At 38.2% G+C, this 20,098-nt stretch overlaps 1 protein-coding gene across 4 annotated transcripts in view; it reads left to right on the forward strand.

The window, feature by feature from the left end:
* The window catches only part of LOC117819953 (LIM and senescent cell antigen-like-containing domain protein 1), a 35,515-nt gene extending 15,792 nt beyond the window's left edge, over window positions 1-19,723 (forward strand). For 3 of the 4 annotated variants that reach the window (XM_034693506.1, XM_034693507.1, XM_034693505.1), the window contains exons 2-10: window positions 8,147-8,306; window positions 10,792-10,858; window positions 11,031-11,151; window positions 11,231-11,380; window positions 12,508-12,658; window positions 14,373-14,465; window positions 15,145-15,193; window positions 16,216-16,291; window positions 18,025-19,723. In XM_034693506.1, the coding sequence (XP_034549397.1) occupies window positions 8,147-8,306; window positions 10,792-10,858; window positions 11,031-11,151; window positions 11,231-11,380; window positions 12,508-12,658; window positions 14,373-14,465; window positions 15,145-15,193; window positions 16,216-16,291; window positions 18,025-18,139 (982 nt within the window). In that variant the 3' untranslated portion in view covers window positions 18,140-19,723. Of the gene's footprint in view, window positions 1-1,968; window positions 2,377-8,146; window positions 8,307-10,791; window positions 10,859-11,030; window positions 11,152-11,230; window positions 11,381-12,507; window positions 12,659-14,372; window positions 14,466-15,144; window positions 15,194-16,215; window positions 16,292-18,024 lie in introns of those variants that run through there. The other variant, XM_034693504.1, reaches the window with a different exon arrangement.
* The last annotated feature ends 375 nt before the right edge of the window (window positions 19,724-20,098 follow it).

The following is a 20,098-nucleotide window of genomic DNA, read 5'->3' on the forward strand; positions in this document are numbered from 1 at the left end:
AGGAAAGACGTGTTTCCTGTGAAAGCACCCACCCTACCCATTGTACCCCGCTCACTCAACACTGGTTCCCATTGGATAACATTCCCCAGTGCAGCCTCAGCTGAAGACAGGTGACTTTTCTGCAGTTGTTGTTCTGTTTTAGAAAGACTCTTAAAGCTTAAAATAGTGCCCGGTCGAAATGCGTGTTGTCATTCATTCTAGAAACCCCCTTGAGAGCAACTGAAAAATAAAAAAGAAGGTTTCAAAGCAACAAAGCATCTCTGCTTCTGTTTAGAGGACAGATGTAATAGAATGAACGTGTTTATGTTGTGGGTTTCAGTGAAAAAGAAAGCGAATACATTGGATATTTGATGCAGGTTGGAAGCCCCGTTTAGCGGAGGCAGAGTTGGCTCCTGCTATGTATACAAACTCACTCTCTCTCTCTCTCTCTCTCTCTCTCTCTCTCACACACACACACACACACACACACACACACACACACACACACAGACACACACACACAGACACACAGACACACAGACGCAGAGCAGCAGCTGCCAGCACCTAGTTTGGAACTGAGGCTCCACTGGGCGTCTATTTGTAGAATGATGGAGTCATGTAGAAGACTGTTTTACTGAAGAACTCACAGACATGTTTCAGCCAAATACACACACACACACACACACACACACATACACACACACCAACCGTACTCTTTGGTAACGTATTTATTTATTGCACATTCCTTCATTTTGTAGGATGAGCACTTGAGCCCAGCATCTGCTCTCCAATGAGCGTCCAACATGTTTGTATCCCTGGGGTGTATTTCCAGTGCTGGTTTAATGTTGTTTTGACGATTTGGCAAGTGGTCATTAATTTGAGATGCCAGTTGAGTTTAGCCACATAAAGAGCTATCATTTAGAAGACGCATAGTCTGAGGGAATGCTTAGCCTTAGACCAATGTGGGATTTGTGAGGACCATTAATGCATTTTATAATTGCAGCGTTGGATAACTTCTGAGGGATGTTTCAGACAGAGGTTCAAGCAGTTCTTGAGACAGATTTTGGAAAAAGAGACATGCAGTGTTTTCATTAAATTCTGAGTTTAATCCTGTCAGGGAAAAATGAGCAGTCCTTTAACTGTCACATGACAGGGTTTACCAGTAGGGGGGTGAGAGAGTATTTGGTAATGGTGAAGCCGGTATGCAGTTGAAATTACTTTTGTATGTATTCTCCATAGAATCAGCTGTATTACATCTTTTGTATCAGAATGGTAACTTATCACAGAAATACTGCATCCTGCTGCTGGAGTTCTTGTTCCAGTGTATTTTGCTATCACACTGGAAATGTCCCCTGGAATAAACAGAACATTATCCTCCACTCTGTTCCAGTCATGTTGGTATCTCACTACTAAAGCCTCTTTGCTTTCCTGTGCTACATTCCCACTTTGCGTAATATTGAGTTGGAGCCATGTTGTTATATCTACCAGAGGGCTGAGAGCTACAGCTGCTAAACACACATAAACACAGATTGATAGCAAGGGCAGATATTAGTCATTGACTGTGGCTATTAGGAATGCAAAACACTTATTAATGAAAATACAGCAAAGTGTTTGTGTCTTTGTGTGTGTGTGTGTGTGTGTGTGTGTGTGTGTGTGTGTGTGTGTGTGTGTGTGTGTGTGTGTGTGTGTGTGTGTGTGTGTGTGTGTGTGTGTGTGTGTGTGTGTAATGGCACACTGACCTCTGGTTGGACAGGCGTCAGACTGGGCTCTGTAATGTCAGTAACCTGCCCCAAGAATAGACAGAGAGGGTGACAGGAGGGGTGTGTGTGTGTGTGTGTGTATGTGTGTGTGTGTGTGTGTGTGTGTGTGTGTGTGTGTGTGTGTGTGTGTGTGTGTGTGTGTGTGTGTGTGTGTGTTACAGGGAGAAGGAGAGAAAGAGTTGATGTGGGAATGTGAGAAAGAGGGAGTGTGTGTGTGTGTGTGTGAGTGAGTGAGAGAGTGGGAGAGTACTCCCAGTGCAGTCTGATCAGTGTTTCGGTCTGTGTTCCGTCTTGCCGGATTACAGCTCCCAGTGCAATCTGGAAACTTTCACGGAACAGCCAAGGAGGATTTCTACTGGAGGGTTTTTACTTTTTAGACAGCAGTTGACTTTCACATTTGAGTGCTAGGAGGGGGACTGTTGCAGATGAGAATGGAGATAAACGGTCGTGCCTTGCCTCCGTCAATACCTGAGGATGGAGAAGCCCCAGACCTTGTGACTCATGGTGAAATGAATGGTTATCACCAGAGGCTTCGGGATGGGGATGGAGGAGAGGCAGAGGTCCCGGTGTCCAAGTCCCAGAGACGAAAGAGCGATGTCAAAGTCTATAAAGAGTTTTGTGATTTTTATGCTCGCTTGTAAGTACTCCATTTGAAGTTTTCTTAAACGTAGGTTGGCCTAGCAGATGACAAAGAGGAAGAAAAGTTGCATTATAGGAATTTATTGCTACCAAGTGGTGTTTTTTAATAGCAATTTTATCAGTTTTATGTTGTAACAGAGAAATCCTTCTGTGTGGTGTGAACAGGATTCTGCTGCTAACGCTGAAAACATGGAGTTCAGATACTCATAAAATTATGGTTGATGTTTTGAAGCAAGAACATATTTCAATTCTTAATTTCCATAAAAATACCAAAAAAACTCATAATTATCTAACGCATAGAAAGAGGTTGAAGTTGTGGTTAGATTCCCAGTGCCTGTGATTGGCTGAGGACGTTTGAGAACAGAACATTTTGGTCAATGATGACCTCATATCATAACTGTGCAGGTACGAAAGTCGGAGGAAGGCGAGCTGTGGGTATAGGAATTCAGTCCACTCATACCCTGGCATGGTATTAGTGTGTATGCTCCGAGCTTACTGTAGTGTTACAGAATGTGAAGAATTCTCATATTGTAATAGCTGGCTTTACCCGTTAGTTTGATGTGCTTAAGCTATCCTCTGTGCCATGTTTGTGCAGGGACAGCTCTCAGCGCCACAGGAGGGAGCACACAGGAAGGGATATCTTTGTGCCAGGGGGGGGGAGTTGTTATGCAAAGTAGAATATGCCAACTGGCATTTCAAGAATGTGTGCATGACGGACAGGAAGGCTATATATACGAACTGTATTTTTGACTAATCTGGCCTCATTACAGGTTGCAGTAAAACATGGTTGAGGGTGACCCACAAGTTTGTTTCACTCTGAAGCTTTCTTTGGAACTCAGGTGATACAAGTGGGCAGCTATGATTGGGGGACTGTAAGATGAGATAATAACCTGATAGTTCTGTCCATCATGGAGGAAAATAAAGCCCTTGTGTTTGGTATTTGAAAATCTTTGATTGGTCCAAGTGGCTATTTTAAAATTCATATATCATTTTAGGCCTGATGTGTCTGTCGTTATAATTTGAATGTACACAAACTGGAGATGTTGCCTCTTCCCTAGTGGAAGAATACACAATGCAATGCTGTTGGAGTCTGTAATTAATGTTGCTGTCCTTTATTTATACAGACCGGTTGGAAAATTACATCATCGTCCAATAAAACAAGTATTTTTTATCATTGAATGACATGTCAGACATCATTACAGTAAACTTTCAAAGCTTGAATCTGCTACATGTGAGCTCCCTCGGAGAAACTCATCTCAACTTTATTTATATAGCACCTTTCATACATACAAGCATGCAGCCCAAAGTGCTTCACAAAAGAACAGAGACAGAAAGCAGAAATGGTAAAATAATAATAAAAAAATTAGATTAGATTAAAAAAAAATCAATACAGTAAAACTAATAAAATAAGTAAGAGTAAAAATCCCAATTAAAAATCAAAGAAAGTTAAAACGATCAGATAATTACAAGAAATAAATAGATAGATAAATAAATAAATAAATGTTGTTAAAACAATGATTAGAATAATGCAGTCCAGGGCTAAAAATAAATTACTCAAAATTAAAAGCCAGGCGTGTCAAACATGTTCACATCTTCTTTTACCCGCTTGTAATCCCACTTGTTGACCTCCTTACTGTCAGTTGCTTGTTCTGTATAATTTGTACAGATAAACTTTTTACTTAAATAACAGTGTCCTCATCCTCCACCATGTAAAATCAACCCCTGGTATTTATTAAAAGCTTAAATTACAAGTAGAGAGAACTTAAGAGCCAAACCTTGACTGACCCTGAAATAATCAGAATACTGTTAGTAATGTTGTGGTCACAGTTTACCCTCCTTGTTGCCATAAACTCAGGTCTGCAGATATTTATAAAACTATTAGAACCTATGAAAAAGAAGAAAATGTTACATGGAGGGAACAGGAGACACTCTACATCCTTTCTCTGTGCTGACAACCAGCGTCCATTTTCAAGAGGATGAAAGGAAAAGATTTTGAATGTATTAAAAAGCGTAGGCTGATTACTTATAGCACCTGGTTTTGACTCTGATTTTACCAAACCACTGTTTGGTAAAACAGACAAGTTTTGTCTGTATTGCTTTTTGAAGGTCAGAAAGAGGCGTCAATATTAATCTAGGTCTTTTTGATAACCATCAAAAAACTCCTTACAGTACCTTTAAGTAGTTTTGTGTGAAGTTAAATGTCTGAATTTGTATCAAAGCAGTCTAAAGCTAAATATGCTGTGATGATTGATTTAAAGTAGTTAAATGACTGCACTGTTTGTAGAACCTGGATGCTGCACAGCACTTCATCATGGAACCAAGGCCACTGTTTGGCTCTACTTTTATCTTGACAGTCAGCATTTTGTGGGAATCAGGTGAGGGATCATTTCTGTCATACTACAGTTACAACTTCCTCACATGATCTATCCACAGTTTCTTCTTCAATCTAAATCATTTTTATAACTGTTCTTACAGCAGTGACATCTGCTGTTTTGAGTACAACAACCTATCCTGTTTTTAGTCCTGGGACTGCTCCTAAGCTTCTTCACACAGGGTGCTCCAGGCAGATAGGAGGGTGGAAATGCCTTAGGGATGTATCATTTCCTCCCATAAATCCTTTGGACAGGGCAGGGCTGTCAGTGTGTCTGATATGGGTCTAGGCAGGGTGTATAGAACAATATGTATTTGATAAGTCTGTGAAGGAGAACCCAGATGGAAGCTGTGGTATCCCTACATCTTTTTTTCAACTTACCAAACTTAAAGTGCAGATTCCTGAACAGACGTTCAGTATCAGATTGTTTACATGACAACAGCACTGAATAAAATCCATACACACTGGGTATGATGAGCACAGTGTCTGGGAGTTTGAGAAACTCTTGTTAATTCATAAATTACTCTAACTAAGTTTAAATTAACAGAAAAACTCCATCACAGTCTTGTTTGTGTGTCTGTGTGTTGCCTGGATACACTTTGGTATTTTGACCTTTCAAACAAAGTGGAAAAGCCCGGATGGTCCAGCCATTCTTGTCTCAGTCTTTTTCCTTCTTCCTCTTTAACATCTATGTCTGCAACAGCTTCTCATTAACTTCTTAAACATTTGTATTTGGGTATTTAACATTGTAGCTGCTCTGTATCAGCATTCATCCTCATAATTGATTTGATTTGATTTGATGTCTTTATTTTGAACATGTAAAAGTAAAATAAAAAACAACAACAACATACAAGTAGAAAAAAAGATCTAGTTCTACAAACAAACAAGAAAAAAAAGAAATAGTTATACAGAAACAAAATCAATCAGTTCCATTAACAAGCACTGAAACATTTTACTTTACATGTGTGAAAAGGAGTAGGAAGAAGTTAAAACTTATCTAATCGTACCCCTTTATTTACTATTATCTGGCATTATACTAGTGCACTACCACAAGTCAAATCTTCATATTTACACCAACAATCAAAAGTAAACCCCTCGTGATTTTCAACAGTTGTCATCCTCCTTGTGTCAGTTAAAAAAAATAATTTCTTTATACTTCTTCTTGAACTGGATTATGTTCTGACATTGCTGTACTTCCATATTGAGACTGTTCCAAAGTTTTACACCACAGATTGAAATACAAAAACTTCTCCTGGTGGTCCGAACACTCACCATCTTTAATCTTAAGTTATAACCCCCCTCTCTTTCAAAGAACAAGCTTTGAATATTTCCTGAAAGGAGATTTTTCCTTGCCTTATACACAATTTGTGCAGTTTTAAAAGCTACAAGGTCAAAAATTTTCAATATTTTGGATTTGAGGAACAATGAATTTGTGTAATAATGATTGTATCATGGTGGTTTTAGTTTTAGGTTTAGCTTAAGCTTAAATCTATGATAGAGATTAGAGATGGGATTTACAGATCTTTGAAGAGAGCTGGATCTTGTTGATCCGCTCCTTTCAAAGAGCCGTTCAAAAGACTAGTTCCTTTTTATATGTATTTATTTATTTTTAAGAAGCCAGCTTGGGGTTGACTCATTTTATCTGGGAAATAATAACTGGGAGGAGGATTTACATCTCCTGTCGATAAAAAAAAAATAATAATAATGGCACGCAACTACAAATCGGTTCCTATTGTTCGTGTTAAAGAGATTCGGTTTGTTCGTGAATGTCACAACCCTAATAGAGAAAGGTTTGCTGACATAGTCATGAGTTCAAAGATAAGTTTCCCTTCTCACGTGTCCATACTACCTCAGACTCTTGTGCATAGTTTTCTCAAAAGATATTAAAGACATCAAAACACCTTCTATACATGTACAGAATTATTTCAGGTTGATCACATGCATATTGTATCAATCAGCCATCTAGTATGAGCATGACTTCATTTCTCTTAAACTGTAACTCATATCAGCAAATACAAGAATTAAGTGTTGGTAATATGAACTGGCTTACCATTTAACACACACGTTTTGCACATTTCATAAATCCTGGATGTGTTCAGAAGGATTAAGACCTCCTCCCAGTTTGAAAAGTAGAAGCAGTACCAGTGACTGTTGAGTGTTTCCAGGTGTAAGAAGAGTTTGAATTCCATATGAAAGTGAAAGGAAATGACGCATAGATGTTTCAATACAAGTGTCATTTAAATTCATTCTCATGCTGACCTTATAAAAGAGTTCAATTCTTTTTTTTATGTCTGTTTGTGTAGTAAAAAAGGATGATGGTGAGCAGAATGAAGAGGCATAAATAATTAGGTTTCTAAGAAACATTGAGGCAGGCAGGTCTTTGGGTGTGACTGTATTTGTGCTGCAGGTTTTGGCACCAGAAACTCGTAAAATAAATTATTAGCCTGGGGCCCCTCCCCAAAGATATATGACAGTCACGCTTTGCAGAGAGGCAGTAAAACAAATCAGACTGTTTAATGAACGGGGGGGGGGGGGGGGGGGGGGGGGGGGGGGGGGCGCTTAATGTCAGATGTCGTTTTAACTCCATGCCTCGGTGGGTTTGTTCATCAGCCTTTGTCAAACCTGTGTGTCTACGCACACAGCCACACATACAAACACACTGCTGAGTCCAGCAGCGCACATGATAAAATGGAAACTTCAGCTTCTCTCTCAAAAAGACAACATGTAGGTTCCCACCTCATAGATCCCCACACCCTGATAAGAGAAGCCAGAATAAACATTCAACCAAGACATTGTGTGTGAAGCTGTTCAAAACCTTTCCCCACTCTTCTCTGCTTTCTCTTTTAGGTGTTCCGACTGTTTTCATTACTCCAGTGATAATCTTTGAGAAATGAGGCTAAAAATAAAAACAAAACAGAAGAGAAGTGTGACCTTTTAGAGTTAGATATCCTATTATAGAGATATGTAAGTTATGACATAAAAATCAATGAGAAATGTATCAATATCCTCTTAATATGCTACATTAAAGACTTAAATGCATCATAAAAAATAATCAAACTTTAAGGATTAATTTTAAATTATCTTGTTGGGGACATTACACATTCAGTTATCATTTTAACAAGTTAATAAAAAGGTCAAACAAATGAGAAATTAAATTAAATACGGATATTACATTATTAACCCTTCTGAATATACATTATAATAAAACAGGAGTTAAATAATCTACTGACAAACCTGTTGACAGTAAATGTCATAATGTGCTCTGTTGAATTGTTTGAATTATGATTAATTTATTGATAGATATTGCATTCTCTTCCTCTACTTTTAACATGACATATCTTACATGCCTTAATATGTATTTCTCTGATCCTGATTTGTGATGTTTCTTTCTTCCCAGCAACATGGCCAATGCTCTGGCCAACGCCATGTGTGAGCGCTGCAAGAGCGGCTTCGCCCCTGCAGAGAAGATAGTGAACAGTAACGGGGAACTTTACCATGAGCAGTGCTTTGTGTGCGCCCAGTGTTTCCAGCAGTTCCCTGAGGGACTCTTCTATGAGGTAACCCACTGTCTTTACCGCTGTGTTGTTAGAGTGACGTAGCTCATCCAGTAAAAGATGGATGATGCAGGGAGTGAAAGATTTAAATACACTAATGGATTGCAACTGCAAAAGTAGACCCTTTGCCGCAGACCATAAATACATGACACACAATCAACATGACAGCATGTGCGGTCTGATGAGGAGCCTCAGAAATGTTTACTACAAAATTTACACTGATGTAATAAATATATTCAAGGCTACCCTTCTTTTTTTTTACTGTAGATTTGGAATGGCCATGAGTGGTCACAGAAATGAGTCAGCCATCAGTGCTTAGGGCAGAATAATTAAGCAGTGTCAAACCACACAGCCCTGTTGATGCAAATAAGGAGGGAAGTATTGAATTGTTGAAACTCCCGCCTTCCAGTAAGCTGAGTGTTTACCAGTTTTGACACAAGGCCAGATGTTTCTCCAGCAGGCCCCTGGGAACCTGGCATTCCTCTGTTCAGAGAAGGTGTCTCTAAGATTAGAGTCAATTTCAAACTCAAAGCCAAGCGATTGACATTCACTCTGAGCCTTGGTTAAATATTTTATCGGTCGATCATTACCTTATCTTCTGTGTTCAGAAAACAAGTTTGAATGACAGGGAATGTACTATTTTTGCATTTCAATGTGCACTAGCTTCTACTTCTGAACTTTAAATATTGAGAGGAATTGTTCTGTTCTCTGTCTAAAAATACATTTTCAAGTTGATGTTTAAGAGCATCACTGGTGTTCCAGTTAGATATTAAAGCTACAGTAAGGAGTTTTGAAAGGGTTGTGAAACAGATTGAAATTACCAGTAATGCGTCTTTATGACCTCCAAAAGCAAACAAGACCAACAGCGACAAGAGTAACAATTCCTACATTGTACTTTCTAATGCCGGTAGCAACTGTGAGGGGGTAGGTGTAAGCGGCACACTGAGGAAAGTGCTTCTTTGTTATTTTTCCACAGTAAATACTCTCACTGTGTCATAGAGTTCACTGTTATAAGAAAGCAGGATGGTTTTCTTTTTGTCAGGATACACAACTTACACTGCACAGGACAAAATCAGCAAAGATGTGTGTTACTCTGCAGGAACAATCTTAGGGAGACCCGGACATCAGCAAGAGGAGACTGTTCAGCTAAACTCAGGAAGACTGCATTGGGATAGTTTGCATTTTCAGTCAGAGCAGCAGGAAAATGGAACTCAATTCCTACCCACATTAGAGACTGTGCAAGCCTCAGTGTTTTTAAAAGTAAACTGAAATTATGGCTCAAGGAAAAACAATCATGTGGTCACTGAGTTAATCCTCTGACTGCATCAAAATAGAGACAATGAAATGTAATTTTAAATGTGTTGTTATTAGTGATGGACTGTGTTGAGTAGCCTATGTATTGTTTTAAATGCTAGTATGTTTTTATCATTTGTATTGTACATTCTTTTCCATCTTCCTGCCCAGGGACCACAGATGAAAATTAGCTTATAGCTAACTCTGGCTTGACAGTTTTTGTTTTGCATGGCCCCTGTCAAATAAACTAATAAATAATCAAATAAAATAATGTAAGAGGTACTGCTTTCACCACAGGGAGTACCAAGATTAAGACACAACAGAAAATTGCTCACAGGAGCTTTAACTTATTAGATAGACTCAGAATAAAATCATGATAAAATGTTGTGAGATACTTACAGGCACATTTCATATGATTGTAATCCATAAAGGGTGCTATGCATATCATTTTATAATAATAATAAAATGCTAACAGATAACTATACATAGTTATTTTTGATGTACAGTACAGTAGATACATTTGATTGTAATGTTTCAATTAATGCGTTACTGTGAAGCCATGCTGCACTGATGACTGCTGGGATTATCAGAGTGTTTGTACAGTACAGCATACAGTCATGCTTGCAGACTAGAATCACATGGGGACTTGTGACTTTGGACATGTGATTCAGATATTAAACCCTACATCTGCATTTGGGGCTGCACAAGCACAAAGGGAAGAAAACTTGACCAGGTTGCAGGTCATCAATTCTTTATGTTCTGACTGCTTGACTGAGTCGAGCTTGCTGCTCCAAAGTGCTTTTATTTTTTAAATATGGATGTCAGCACAGCAAGGGGGGCTCATTCAAATCTTTTCTTTGCTTCTTTTCTTTTTGAACAGTGTGTCAGTGTTGCTGAGTAATATCAAATTTTTTTCTGTCTTGCTTCTCAACTGTACCTCTTCGCCAAATAGAATAGCTTCAGGGTAAAGTGTTTGCAAAAACTTAGACACTGACTTTTCACGACACTTGCTCTTAATGCAGTAGCTTTTCAACACAGTCGTCATTAAGATGTGTTCTCTAATTACATTACTTTATTGACTGAGTCAGAGTTTTAGCTAAAACTAAAAACAGAGTGTCAACATTATGATCAGAGACATATTGCTTGGTTTGGTGATTTAATAGTTGTGTTCAAAATATTGTACTTCTTTTGACAGTTTGAAGGCAGGAAATACTGTGAACATGACTTCCAGATGCTGTTCGCCCCTTGCTGTCACCAGTGTGGTAAGTACAAGAACTGCAGTAACAAGAAAAAAATACTATCAATCCATGTTTTGTACCTGACCCTGCCGGTTCAAGCTCTTATTCGGACACTATTGAGAGGAGATGCTCTTTTAACTATGAGTTTCTGTTGAACTGTGTGCTTCTGAACTATAAGCCCTCCATTTTTCTCCAGGTGAGTTCATCATTGGCCGTGTGATCAAGGCAATGAACAACAGCTGGCATCCAGACTGCTTCTGCTGTGATATCTGCCAGGCCGTGCTCGCTGATGTTGGATTCGTTAAGAATGCCGGAAGGTGAGCTCCTACTACCCAGTATCTCTTTCTTTCTTTTATTGTCACTTTTTATGCTTATTGTTCCTCACTCTCCGATCAGGCACCTGTGTCGTCCGTGTCACAACCGAGAGAAGGCTCGTGGCCTCGGCAAGTACATCTGTCAGAAGTGTCATGCCATTATAGAGGAGCAGCCTCTCCTTTTCAAGAATGACCCCTACCACCCGGATCATTTCAACTGCAACAACTGCGGGTAAACATGCACACACACATATCTGGCAATCTCACACACAGACTGTATGAAAAAGGGGATGCAGCCACCATGACATCCCCCATTGTTTTTCTTTTTGAGCTTTCAGTCTCTTATTTCCCATAGCAACTTAAGTTTCTTGTAACCAAGTGACTTTATTTGGACCATAGCTGGATTGGATTAAAGTCTTCATCCTGATTTATAGGTCGCCATGGCCAATTGCCTACTATTCTTCTTTATCAGCAAATAAATTCTAAATTGGACCAGAATTAACAAAACTTATATGATGAATCATTCAAGAAGACTTGAAACAAAGACTTAAAACCAAGAAGGAAAAACAGGCTCATTTTCTCATCTGTCCAAATCCAATCAGATCTGCTTTTGCAAACATTAGAGTCTCCCCTTGCTGGTCAAAATAAAGAATGCAGGTTCAACACATTTCTATACTGACTTCACTCTTGAAATCATAATGTTTATATCCACTCCTTATGATTATGTAGAGCATTTACGGAATAGTAAGACTAGATGCTTCAAGTGGAAAATGCATGATGTTGAATTCAGTCCATAAAACACACCAGACTCACAGATCTTGAATTCTATGCCAGACTATCTCCTTACTTGTCATACAGTCACAGTACTTCCAGGTTTATGAACACTTTGATTACTTCATTGATGAAATCAAAATGAAACTTCGTAGGGATCCTGAAATTGGTTAAATGAGCATAGACTTTAAAGATTCAAAACAAGCAGCACTTCCAGTTTGTATTGCAATGATGGACCAAAGATTGCCCTCTAGTGGACAAACCTTGTAACTGTATATGACAATATGTGACTGAAAGTGTCTTATGACTTCTTATAAAAACAAAATTCTCTGACTACACTTATTGTTGTTTCAACCCATGTGTTGTCTTCGGTGTCCCCCACTTTGTGCAAATGTACCATAAATACAATTTCAAAATCAGCATTATTTTTGACTTTCTTAAAAAAGAAACAACTTTCCGTCTCCATGGGAAGTTTCAGAATGTTTCATTAGGCCACTGTGAAAATGCTCCATGTCTTGCATTTAAATGAATGTGTCTTTCCTAAATCAAAGCAAAGCTAGATCTAGTTTCATATACTTCTCTCAACAGTAAGGAGCTGACAGCTGATGCCAGGGAGCTGAAGGGAGAGCTCTACTGCCTGCCCTGCCACGACAAGATGGGTGTCCCCATTTGTGGCGCCTGCAGGAGGCCCATCGAGGGTCGTGTGGTTAATGCCATGGGCAAGCAATGGCATGTGGAGGTGCGGAGATGTTTCACTGTTAAACTTTGCGAGCCAAGATACCTGATGCTTTGAAACATTACATAAACTCCGAATTGGATTCTCACTCAAATTAAAGAACAGTTCATTTTAAATGTTTCCACGTTCAATATAACAGACTTCCGGCTGAGATGCAATATACTTGATATTGCATGTATTTTTTAAATGGCGTAACTATAGAATCAGCCATTGTTTTGTTCTTTTTCTTCCCATTCAAAATCATTCCATGTCTGTGTTTTGATCTTAAACCAGCCTTTCTTCACAGTTAGATTCAGGCCGCCCGGTCTCCAAGCTTTAAAATCATTCCTTTGCTCTCTGTCTGTTTCTTCCTTGTGTCCTATTTTCCATCGCATATTTGCATCTTATCTTCAGTATATTTAAATGTTATTGTCATCTTCTGGTCTTCCCTCCTCCTCATCTAGCACCATGTGTGCACTGTATGTGAGCGCCCATTTCAGGGCCACCCATATTATGAGCGAGGTGGTCGAGCTTATTGCGAGAGACACTTTGACATGGTGAGGGGATCGATAAAGGATTGGTCTGAGGTTGACTGCTGCCCCGCGTCTGCCTTGTCTTTGCCTGGCAAGAATCTCCCAGCCCTCCTTACTGTACTAATATAAAAGTTCACCAGTTTATGTCTGTCTGTCTGACCAGCATTTAGGTCCAGAGCATGACCTGTATGGCTCAAGTCGCCAATAATCAAGTTTGGTATAATTATTCAAATGAACTACTTTATTCAAATGAACTACTTTTTTTTACATAGATTAATAATGATAATAATAAGTATGTATATGTGTGTATATATATATATATATATATTATAATAATTTACAACTCATAAAGTGCTTTTCTTGGTACACATTTACAAAATGTAAATTTTTATTACAAAAAATAAAAATAAAACAAAATATTACCAGATATATATACTATACACTACAATAATCTAAGAAATCCTTCGTTTATTTGAGGAATACAAACATTAAATAATGGGAGAAAATTGAACTGACAACCTCATTCTCTTAAAGTTAACCTTTGTTTTGGATTTTATATACTCAGCCATTCCTACTTAACTCATGGACACATAGTAGGTCCTTATCTGGTTACTATTGAGCTCATTATCAGTCACATCCTACCATTCCTCCCTCACATAGGATACAATATGATGTACTTTATTGTCCCCATAGGGAAATTTGTCTTTGACATCAGTGCTCCACATGTTACCTGCTCCTTCAAAAATCACTACAATGATACAAGAACACATAAATAAATAACACAATACAAATAAAAGTACAATAAATAGTACACATTCATACAACACACAGCATAATCTTAGAGAGAGAGCACCATAACACTGTCCCAACTGTAACAGGCTATTTACTATTTAAAATTCTAATAGAGATCGGCACAAAGGAGTTTTTAAAGCGATTAAATTTACACTTGGGGTCTCTGTACCTTCTTACAGATGGTAAAAGTTCATACTCAGAGTAAAGAATGTGCATATCTGTTTGAAGGATAAAAACATCCTCTGAAGCTCACTACTCTGTGCATGTTTTGTACTCCGTTTCCTGTTTGGACACCGCAAAAGGACATGTGGACTGAAGTGATGTGGTTGTGGTCTGACCTGATAATGTTTGTAATAATGGACTGACTGACACTGGTGCTAATCATGTGTGTTTGACTGTGGGTTTGTTTTCAGCATTTTGTGTGTGCTAAGTGTGAGAAACCATTCCTGGGACACCGTCACTACGAACGCAAGGGTCTGGCCTACTGTGAAACACACTATAACCAGGTAACGCTCAACGGGATTGGGAAAAATAAAAAAAAACAGAAATTAAAACATGCAGATACTGTATGTTTTGCCTCTCAGAAACATATCCCCCCTTTGTTTTAATTGATATGATGATGGAAAAGCCTGATAGATTGTTCTTAAGTGCACCATTGTGACCGATTGGTTGCCACTCTTAATTACAACAAGTGTTGGTGTTTGATAAGTGATGAATAAAGACACATAAAGGAAATGTGTGGAGTTAAGTAGCATGCAAAATGTAGTGATATGAACTCCTTGACATTAAAGCTTATCAGTGTTTCCAGAAAAACAACAACCTACTGAACCAAAAAGAGGACAAGCAGTACAATGTATGACTTTGTGGCTCACATTTTGAAGATATCATAAATCCTCTCAGCCCAAATTGTGATTTGCTTTGTGTAAAGTCAATGTTAAGACTTAATTTTGTGTCAGCCTCTTACATTTTTCCCCACACATCACTTGTTCTTCCAGGAAGTTTAAAAAATGCCTCTGAGCCTGTGCTTGTTGCATGATTTTTATTGTATGGGGCATGTTATATATACAGATGATAAAGAATGCCAGTGTTGCATTGTATTACATTATTCCAATGATTTATAAAACATGATAATGCTACTAATGCCACATCACTCACTCCCTGTTTGTGTTCCTCTGTGACACCCAGCTATTTGGAGATGTTTGCTACCACTGCAATCGTGTCATCGAAGGAGATGGTGAGAAAAATTGTTATTATATATATATTATATAACTCTATTGCCATTGCGCATGTCACAGGTACAAAGCAACAAAATACAGATAGCATCTAACCAACAGTGCTTAACCCTCCTGTTATGTTGCGGGTCAAATGGACCCTTTTTATAGTACAAAAATCTAAAAAAAAACGTTTAAAGTATTTTCTTGGTATGAAACGTCTTTGCTTGGCTTAATAGGTGAAATCAACATGTAAAATGAAAATGGTTCATTTCACATTTTAGGCAATATATGCCCTCCAAACCAGCTGAAAACAGCCTAAAAATCTGGGCAGCATGTGACAGAAGAGGTGTCTCATGTTAATTTATCAACATCACTACATAAAAATTAAAAAAAAAAAAATTAAAAAAAAAAAATCTGTCATGTAAAACTATTGTAATTATATTTAGGTCTTTCCAATGTACATTTACTAAAGTCTTAACATGAATTTTCATTAAAAGCGTGTGAGTTATCCTCATTGAACCATGATCTGTGAGAGTTACAGAATACCATTGCTCTAACTATTGATTTAAATGGTTAGTAATGGAGATAATAATGAGATTACAAAAAATGTTTATTGGGATTTTTTTGGTTTCCGACATTTTTGGATAATTAAATATGGCCCGGGTCAAATTGACCCAGGAACATTATTGCTGTCCCTAAGAAACAAACATAACAGGAGGGTTAAGCAGTAATTAAATTACATATGATACAGTGTATACAGAGGTATGAATGATATATAAATATGTACGTATAGTATGTATCTACATGATTGAATATAACTACAGGTATGTGCAGGCTATTAACAGGCTATGACTATTATTATGGGATACAGTATTAATAGCTATACAGTATGTACAGTAGTGCAATTGTGTTTACAGTATGACTTTGACTGTATTTTGATCTCTTATTGTGTGAAGGTATCTTTAAATTCAGTTCAAAACCAGACTACAGGTTTTAGAATAATTTGTCTCATGCAGTGTTGTTTCTTCTGATTCTTTTCCAGTGGTGTCTGCCCTAAACAAGGCTTGGTGTGTCAACTGTTTCGCGTGCTCCACCTGCAACACCAAACTCACCCTCAAGTAAGTTATACACTTCCCTGAGAGGCGCACTCTAACACAGATACTTTCAATGTGTTATACGATTGATCCACACATTTTAACCCTGGTTTTGTGATTAGGTATTGATTTAGAAATTCAAATGAGGACTGGATGAGCTCTCTCTTTGCCTGCTACATTTTTATTTCTCTACCACGCAGCATCTCTGACTTCTTACTGCTATTAACTGTCTGTATTTCCAATCTTGTTCATTCAAGCTTCCACTTATAATTCTGTGTCTCTGCAGGCTTCTTTCTTAACCTCTCCTCTCTTGTACTTTCCCCCTTCTTTGTCTTCCTGTATGCTTATCTTGCTCCCCCTTCCTCCCCCTACTCTCTACAATCTTTCCATCTTCTGCTGCTATTATCATTTCCGTTTACATCACCTTTTCTCTCATCTCTATTCCTGTCACCTCAATGTCTTTCCTCTCCTCCTACTCCTCCTCCTCCTCTCTCACTGCCCTTCCTCTTCTCTTTCACATATCTTGCCCTCTCTCCCTCCCTCCTCCTGCTCTGGCAGGGAAAAGTTTGTGGAGGTGGATTTGAAGCCAGTGTGTAAGCACTGCTACGAACGCCTTCCGGATGACATGAAACGCCGGCTGGCCAAGCGCGAGCGCGACTCGAAAGAGAAGAAGAAGAAATTATTGATACCCATGTGTCTGTGATCCTCTCTTTCTTCTTTCTCCTTACTTCCACTCTTCTTCCTTTGGTCAGTTTCCATCTTCCTTACTTTTTCTTTAACCTTTTGTTGTTTCATTGTCATCCAATTTCAAACATGGTTCATGTCACTTCTCTTCCTCAATCTCACTGTTACATTTTACTTTCAAGAAAGTTAGTCTCAACATATTCAAGATGCCTTTAGTGGTTTCAATACAATGACCATTCCTCAACACTCGTCAGGATTGAGACTCGTACTCGGGTAACCCCTGCTTTGCAAATTGGAAAATCAGATCAATCACGTGGTGAAGGGTATGTGTTGTTTTCTAGGTCTCCTGGCCTGTCTGCACATAAAGGCTAAGCTTTAATCACTTCCGGCAGCTTTCTGGCTGCAGCTCTGGAGGTACTGAGGTCCTAGCAGTTTTGACATGTGCTCTGGTGTTGCCAGTGATTAACTGATTTAGGAGGGAATGGAGGCTGAAGGAAAAGGTTATGCTAACTGCTAGTGGAAGTGGAAGTCAGGGGCTTTAATGCAGGCAACAATCAAAGAGCACTATTAGCACCTGCGAGGGGTTTAGTCTGCTATATCAATATAAAAAATGTAGAGAACATTCATGTGGATCTACAGCAGCAAATATAGGGAAACCAGTCTTGGAATACATGCTTATTTTAAATAATATTAGATGAACAAAGTCTAAATATGATTATTTTTAAGAAACATTAAAGAACGTAGTACTTTTCCATTCAGTATGTACAGAAGACAGTAAAAAAAAGGGTTAAAAATGAATACCTGGCATAACAACTCAAGTACTTTTCTGTCCAGTCGCTGATAAAAATAGTAACTGAAGATATTCATCCACACTGTTCTCTTTTACTTATTAAGTTTTGTTGATTTTTTTTTTTTGTAATATACTGTATGCATGTCACATATCACTTCTGTAAAGGTAGAATATTTATGACTGTCAGGGTTTTAAAGTGTGTAGAACATCATTGACACAGATATGTACTAGGATTAATGACTCCGTACTCCTGTAACACTATCTGTAACTCTTTCACCCACAGGAACAAGTTTGTGGAGTTTGACATGAAGCCAGTGTGTAAGAAATGCTATGAGAAATTCCCTCTGGAGCTGAAGAAGAGACTGAAGAAGCTGTCCGAAACTGTTGCTCGGAAGTAACCACACAGTTGCGACAGTGGAAAGGTGGCGATGCAAAGTCACACATCCTATATTTACAATCCACTATGCAGGCTCTTTATATGTTTTCAATTGATAGCATTAAGTTATGTTTTCGTCAAACACTCCACTTTTTTGTCCTTTCACTCACAGATAATTGCTTCACGTGACAACAGATTGTTGGTCAGTCAGTGGATTTGACATTAACCTATTCAGTGCCTTTTTACTCAATTACTGCACAGTATATTTTTCACATGCTTGCCTTGTTTCATTACACAAACTAAACCAAAACACAAATGTTGATAGTGCCATATTTCAGAGTGACATATTAGCGTAAAGACAACATTGAAACGTGGGAAAAATAAATATTGTTACACAAAGCTATTCATTTGCTTACCAACTTGCGTCATGATGCAAAGTCATGTGTCCTGTGTTTGAATGATGTTAACCATACTCTTGTATAATTAAGGAGTAATTCCAAAGAAAGTTTAGGACAAAACATTTCTGGTTAGTATATCATAACTCCAATACTAATTTTCCATCAGTATGTGCTATTTTATGTATTATTCAAGTGTACTTCCTTTCATTTTATGCTAAATAATTTTCTTTAAGTTTTTGCTTTTCTTTTATTCATATCTTACTGTAGCTTCTATAATGTTACAGGGTTGATCTCAACTGTTACATATATCCTCTCCTTTTTCTGTGCTATGCATTTTGATGTGTGAAAAATCTCTAAGTAAACAGGTGTCCCCTGGTATGGTGACCTACAATCTATTACAACAGCCCTGAAATGTTCAGCTCTGTTTTAAATCAAATATGTGAGGGCAACAGAGTGTTAGAGTTACTTTTTGAAGTAATGCATTCAGTAATCCATTATTAGCAACACCTCTGACACACAGTCAACCAATACTGAGGATTTGAAGTGTCTCTTGACAGGATTTATTGCATGGCAACTGCTTACTCTGTGTGTTACAACATGATGCCTTGTGGCATGTGTAGAGACCGGATGTTGGAGCAATGTTAGATGTTGAACATGTGTCTCTGCTGTTTGTAATCCAGAGAAAGTGATCCTCTTAAACAGGGTTTACCGACTTCCTTAAGGCTCAGACCTCTTAGGAAAGAAAGCCAACTGTTGTAAATGAGAGAGAATAATTTTCATTTAATAAAAAGTTTCACTCACTCAGTATTTATTTTGCAGAACACCAATTTACATAGCAGTTAGTTAGAGAAAGACATTCCACTATTCAACGGGAATACAATTTCCAATGTAACTTCTGTGAATTTCATTACATATCCTATACCAAATATGAGACATGTCATGTAGAAGTCAAACTATCCACTGGACTGTTGTGAAGCAGAACACTTAGGCTCCCCTAAAAATAGTCCTGTGGATATTTTTATTTGATACTTGATTACCTGGATGACTGTGATGACTCTTGATAAAGCAACACTGCCCTTAAACTGTACTCACAAGGCTTGTCAAATGACAATATTTATTCATGTCAACACAATTTTCAAGTGTTTTTTTCCCCCTTATATCTGATATAGCCTGTCAACTCTTCAAATAAACACATATTTCAGTCCTTCCATGTAGTTATGTTTTTCATTGACAACTTTTAATCTCTATTTGAGTGTGACCTGATGTCACAAAAGATTTGGGATACATCCAAAAGTGGGGTTTGCCAATGTGTCTTTGCTACTGAATGGACAAAGTATTACCTTGCATAACTGTTGTGGTTGAATGCACTGAAGTAATCTACCATAGTTAGTTATGATTGATGGATAAAAAAATTGGTTTAAATGCGGTTTATGTCTTATTAATATGTTTTTTATTGCAGCATGGATTATACAACTGAACTAGACTGATTGCTCGCCTGTCCCAGCCATAGAGGTCCAAGTCCAGCCCACCCCCTTTCAAAAAGTACTGCGTCAGTGTGCGTCAAACGAACTCCTCGATTTGAT

The sequence above is a fragment of the Notolabrus celidotus genome, chromosome 10, assembly GCF_009762535.1.
Source record: "Notolabrus celidotus isolate fNotCel1 chromosome 10, fNotCel1.pri, whole genome shotgun sequence".
Taxonomy (NCBI): Eukaryota; Metazoa; Chordata; class Actinopteri; order Labriformes; family Labridae; genus Notolabrus; species Notolabrus celidotus.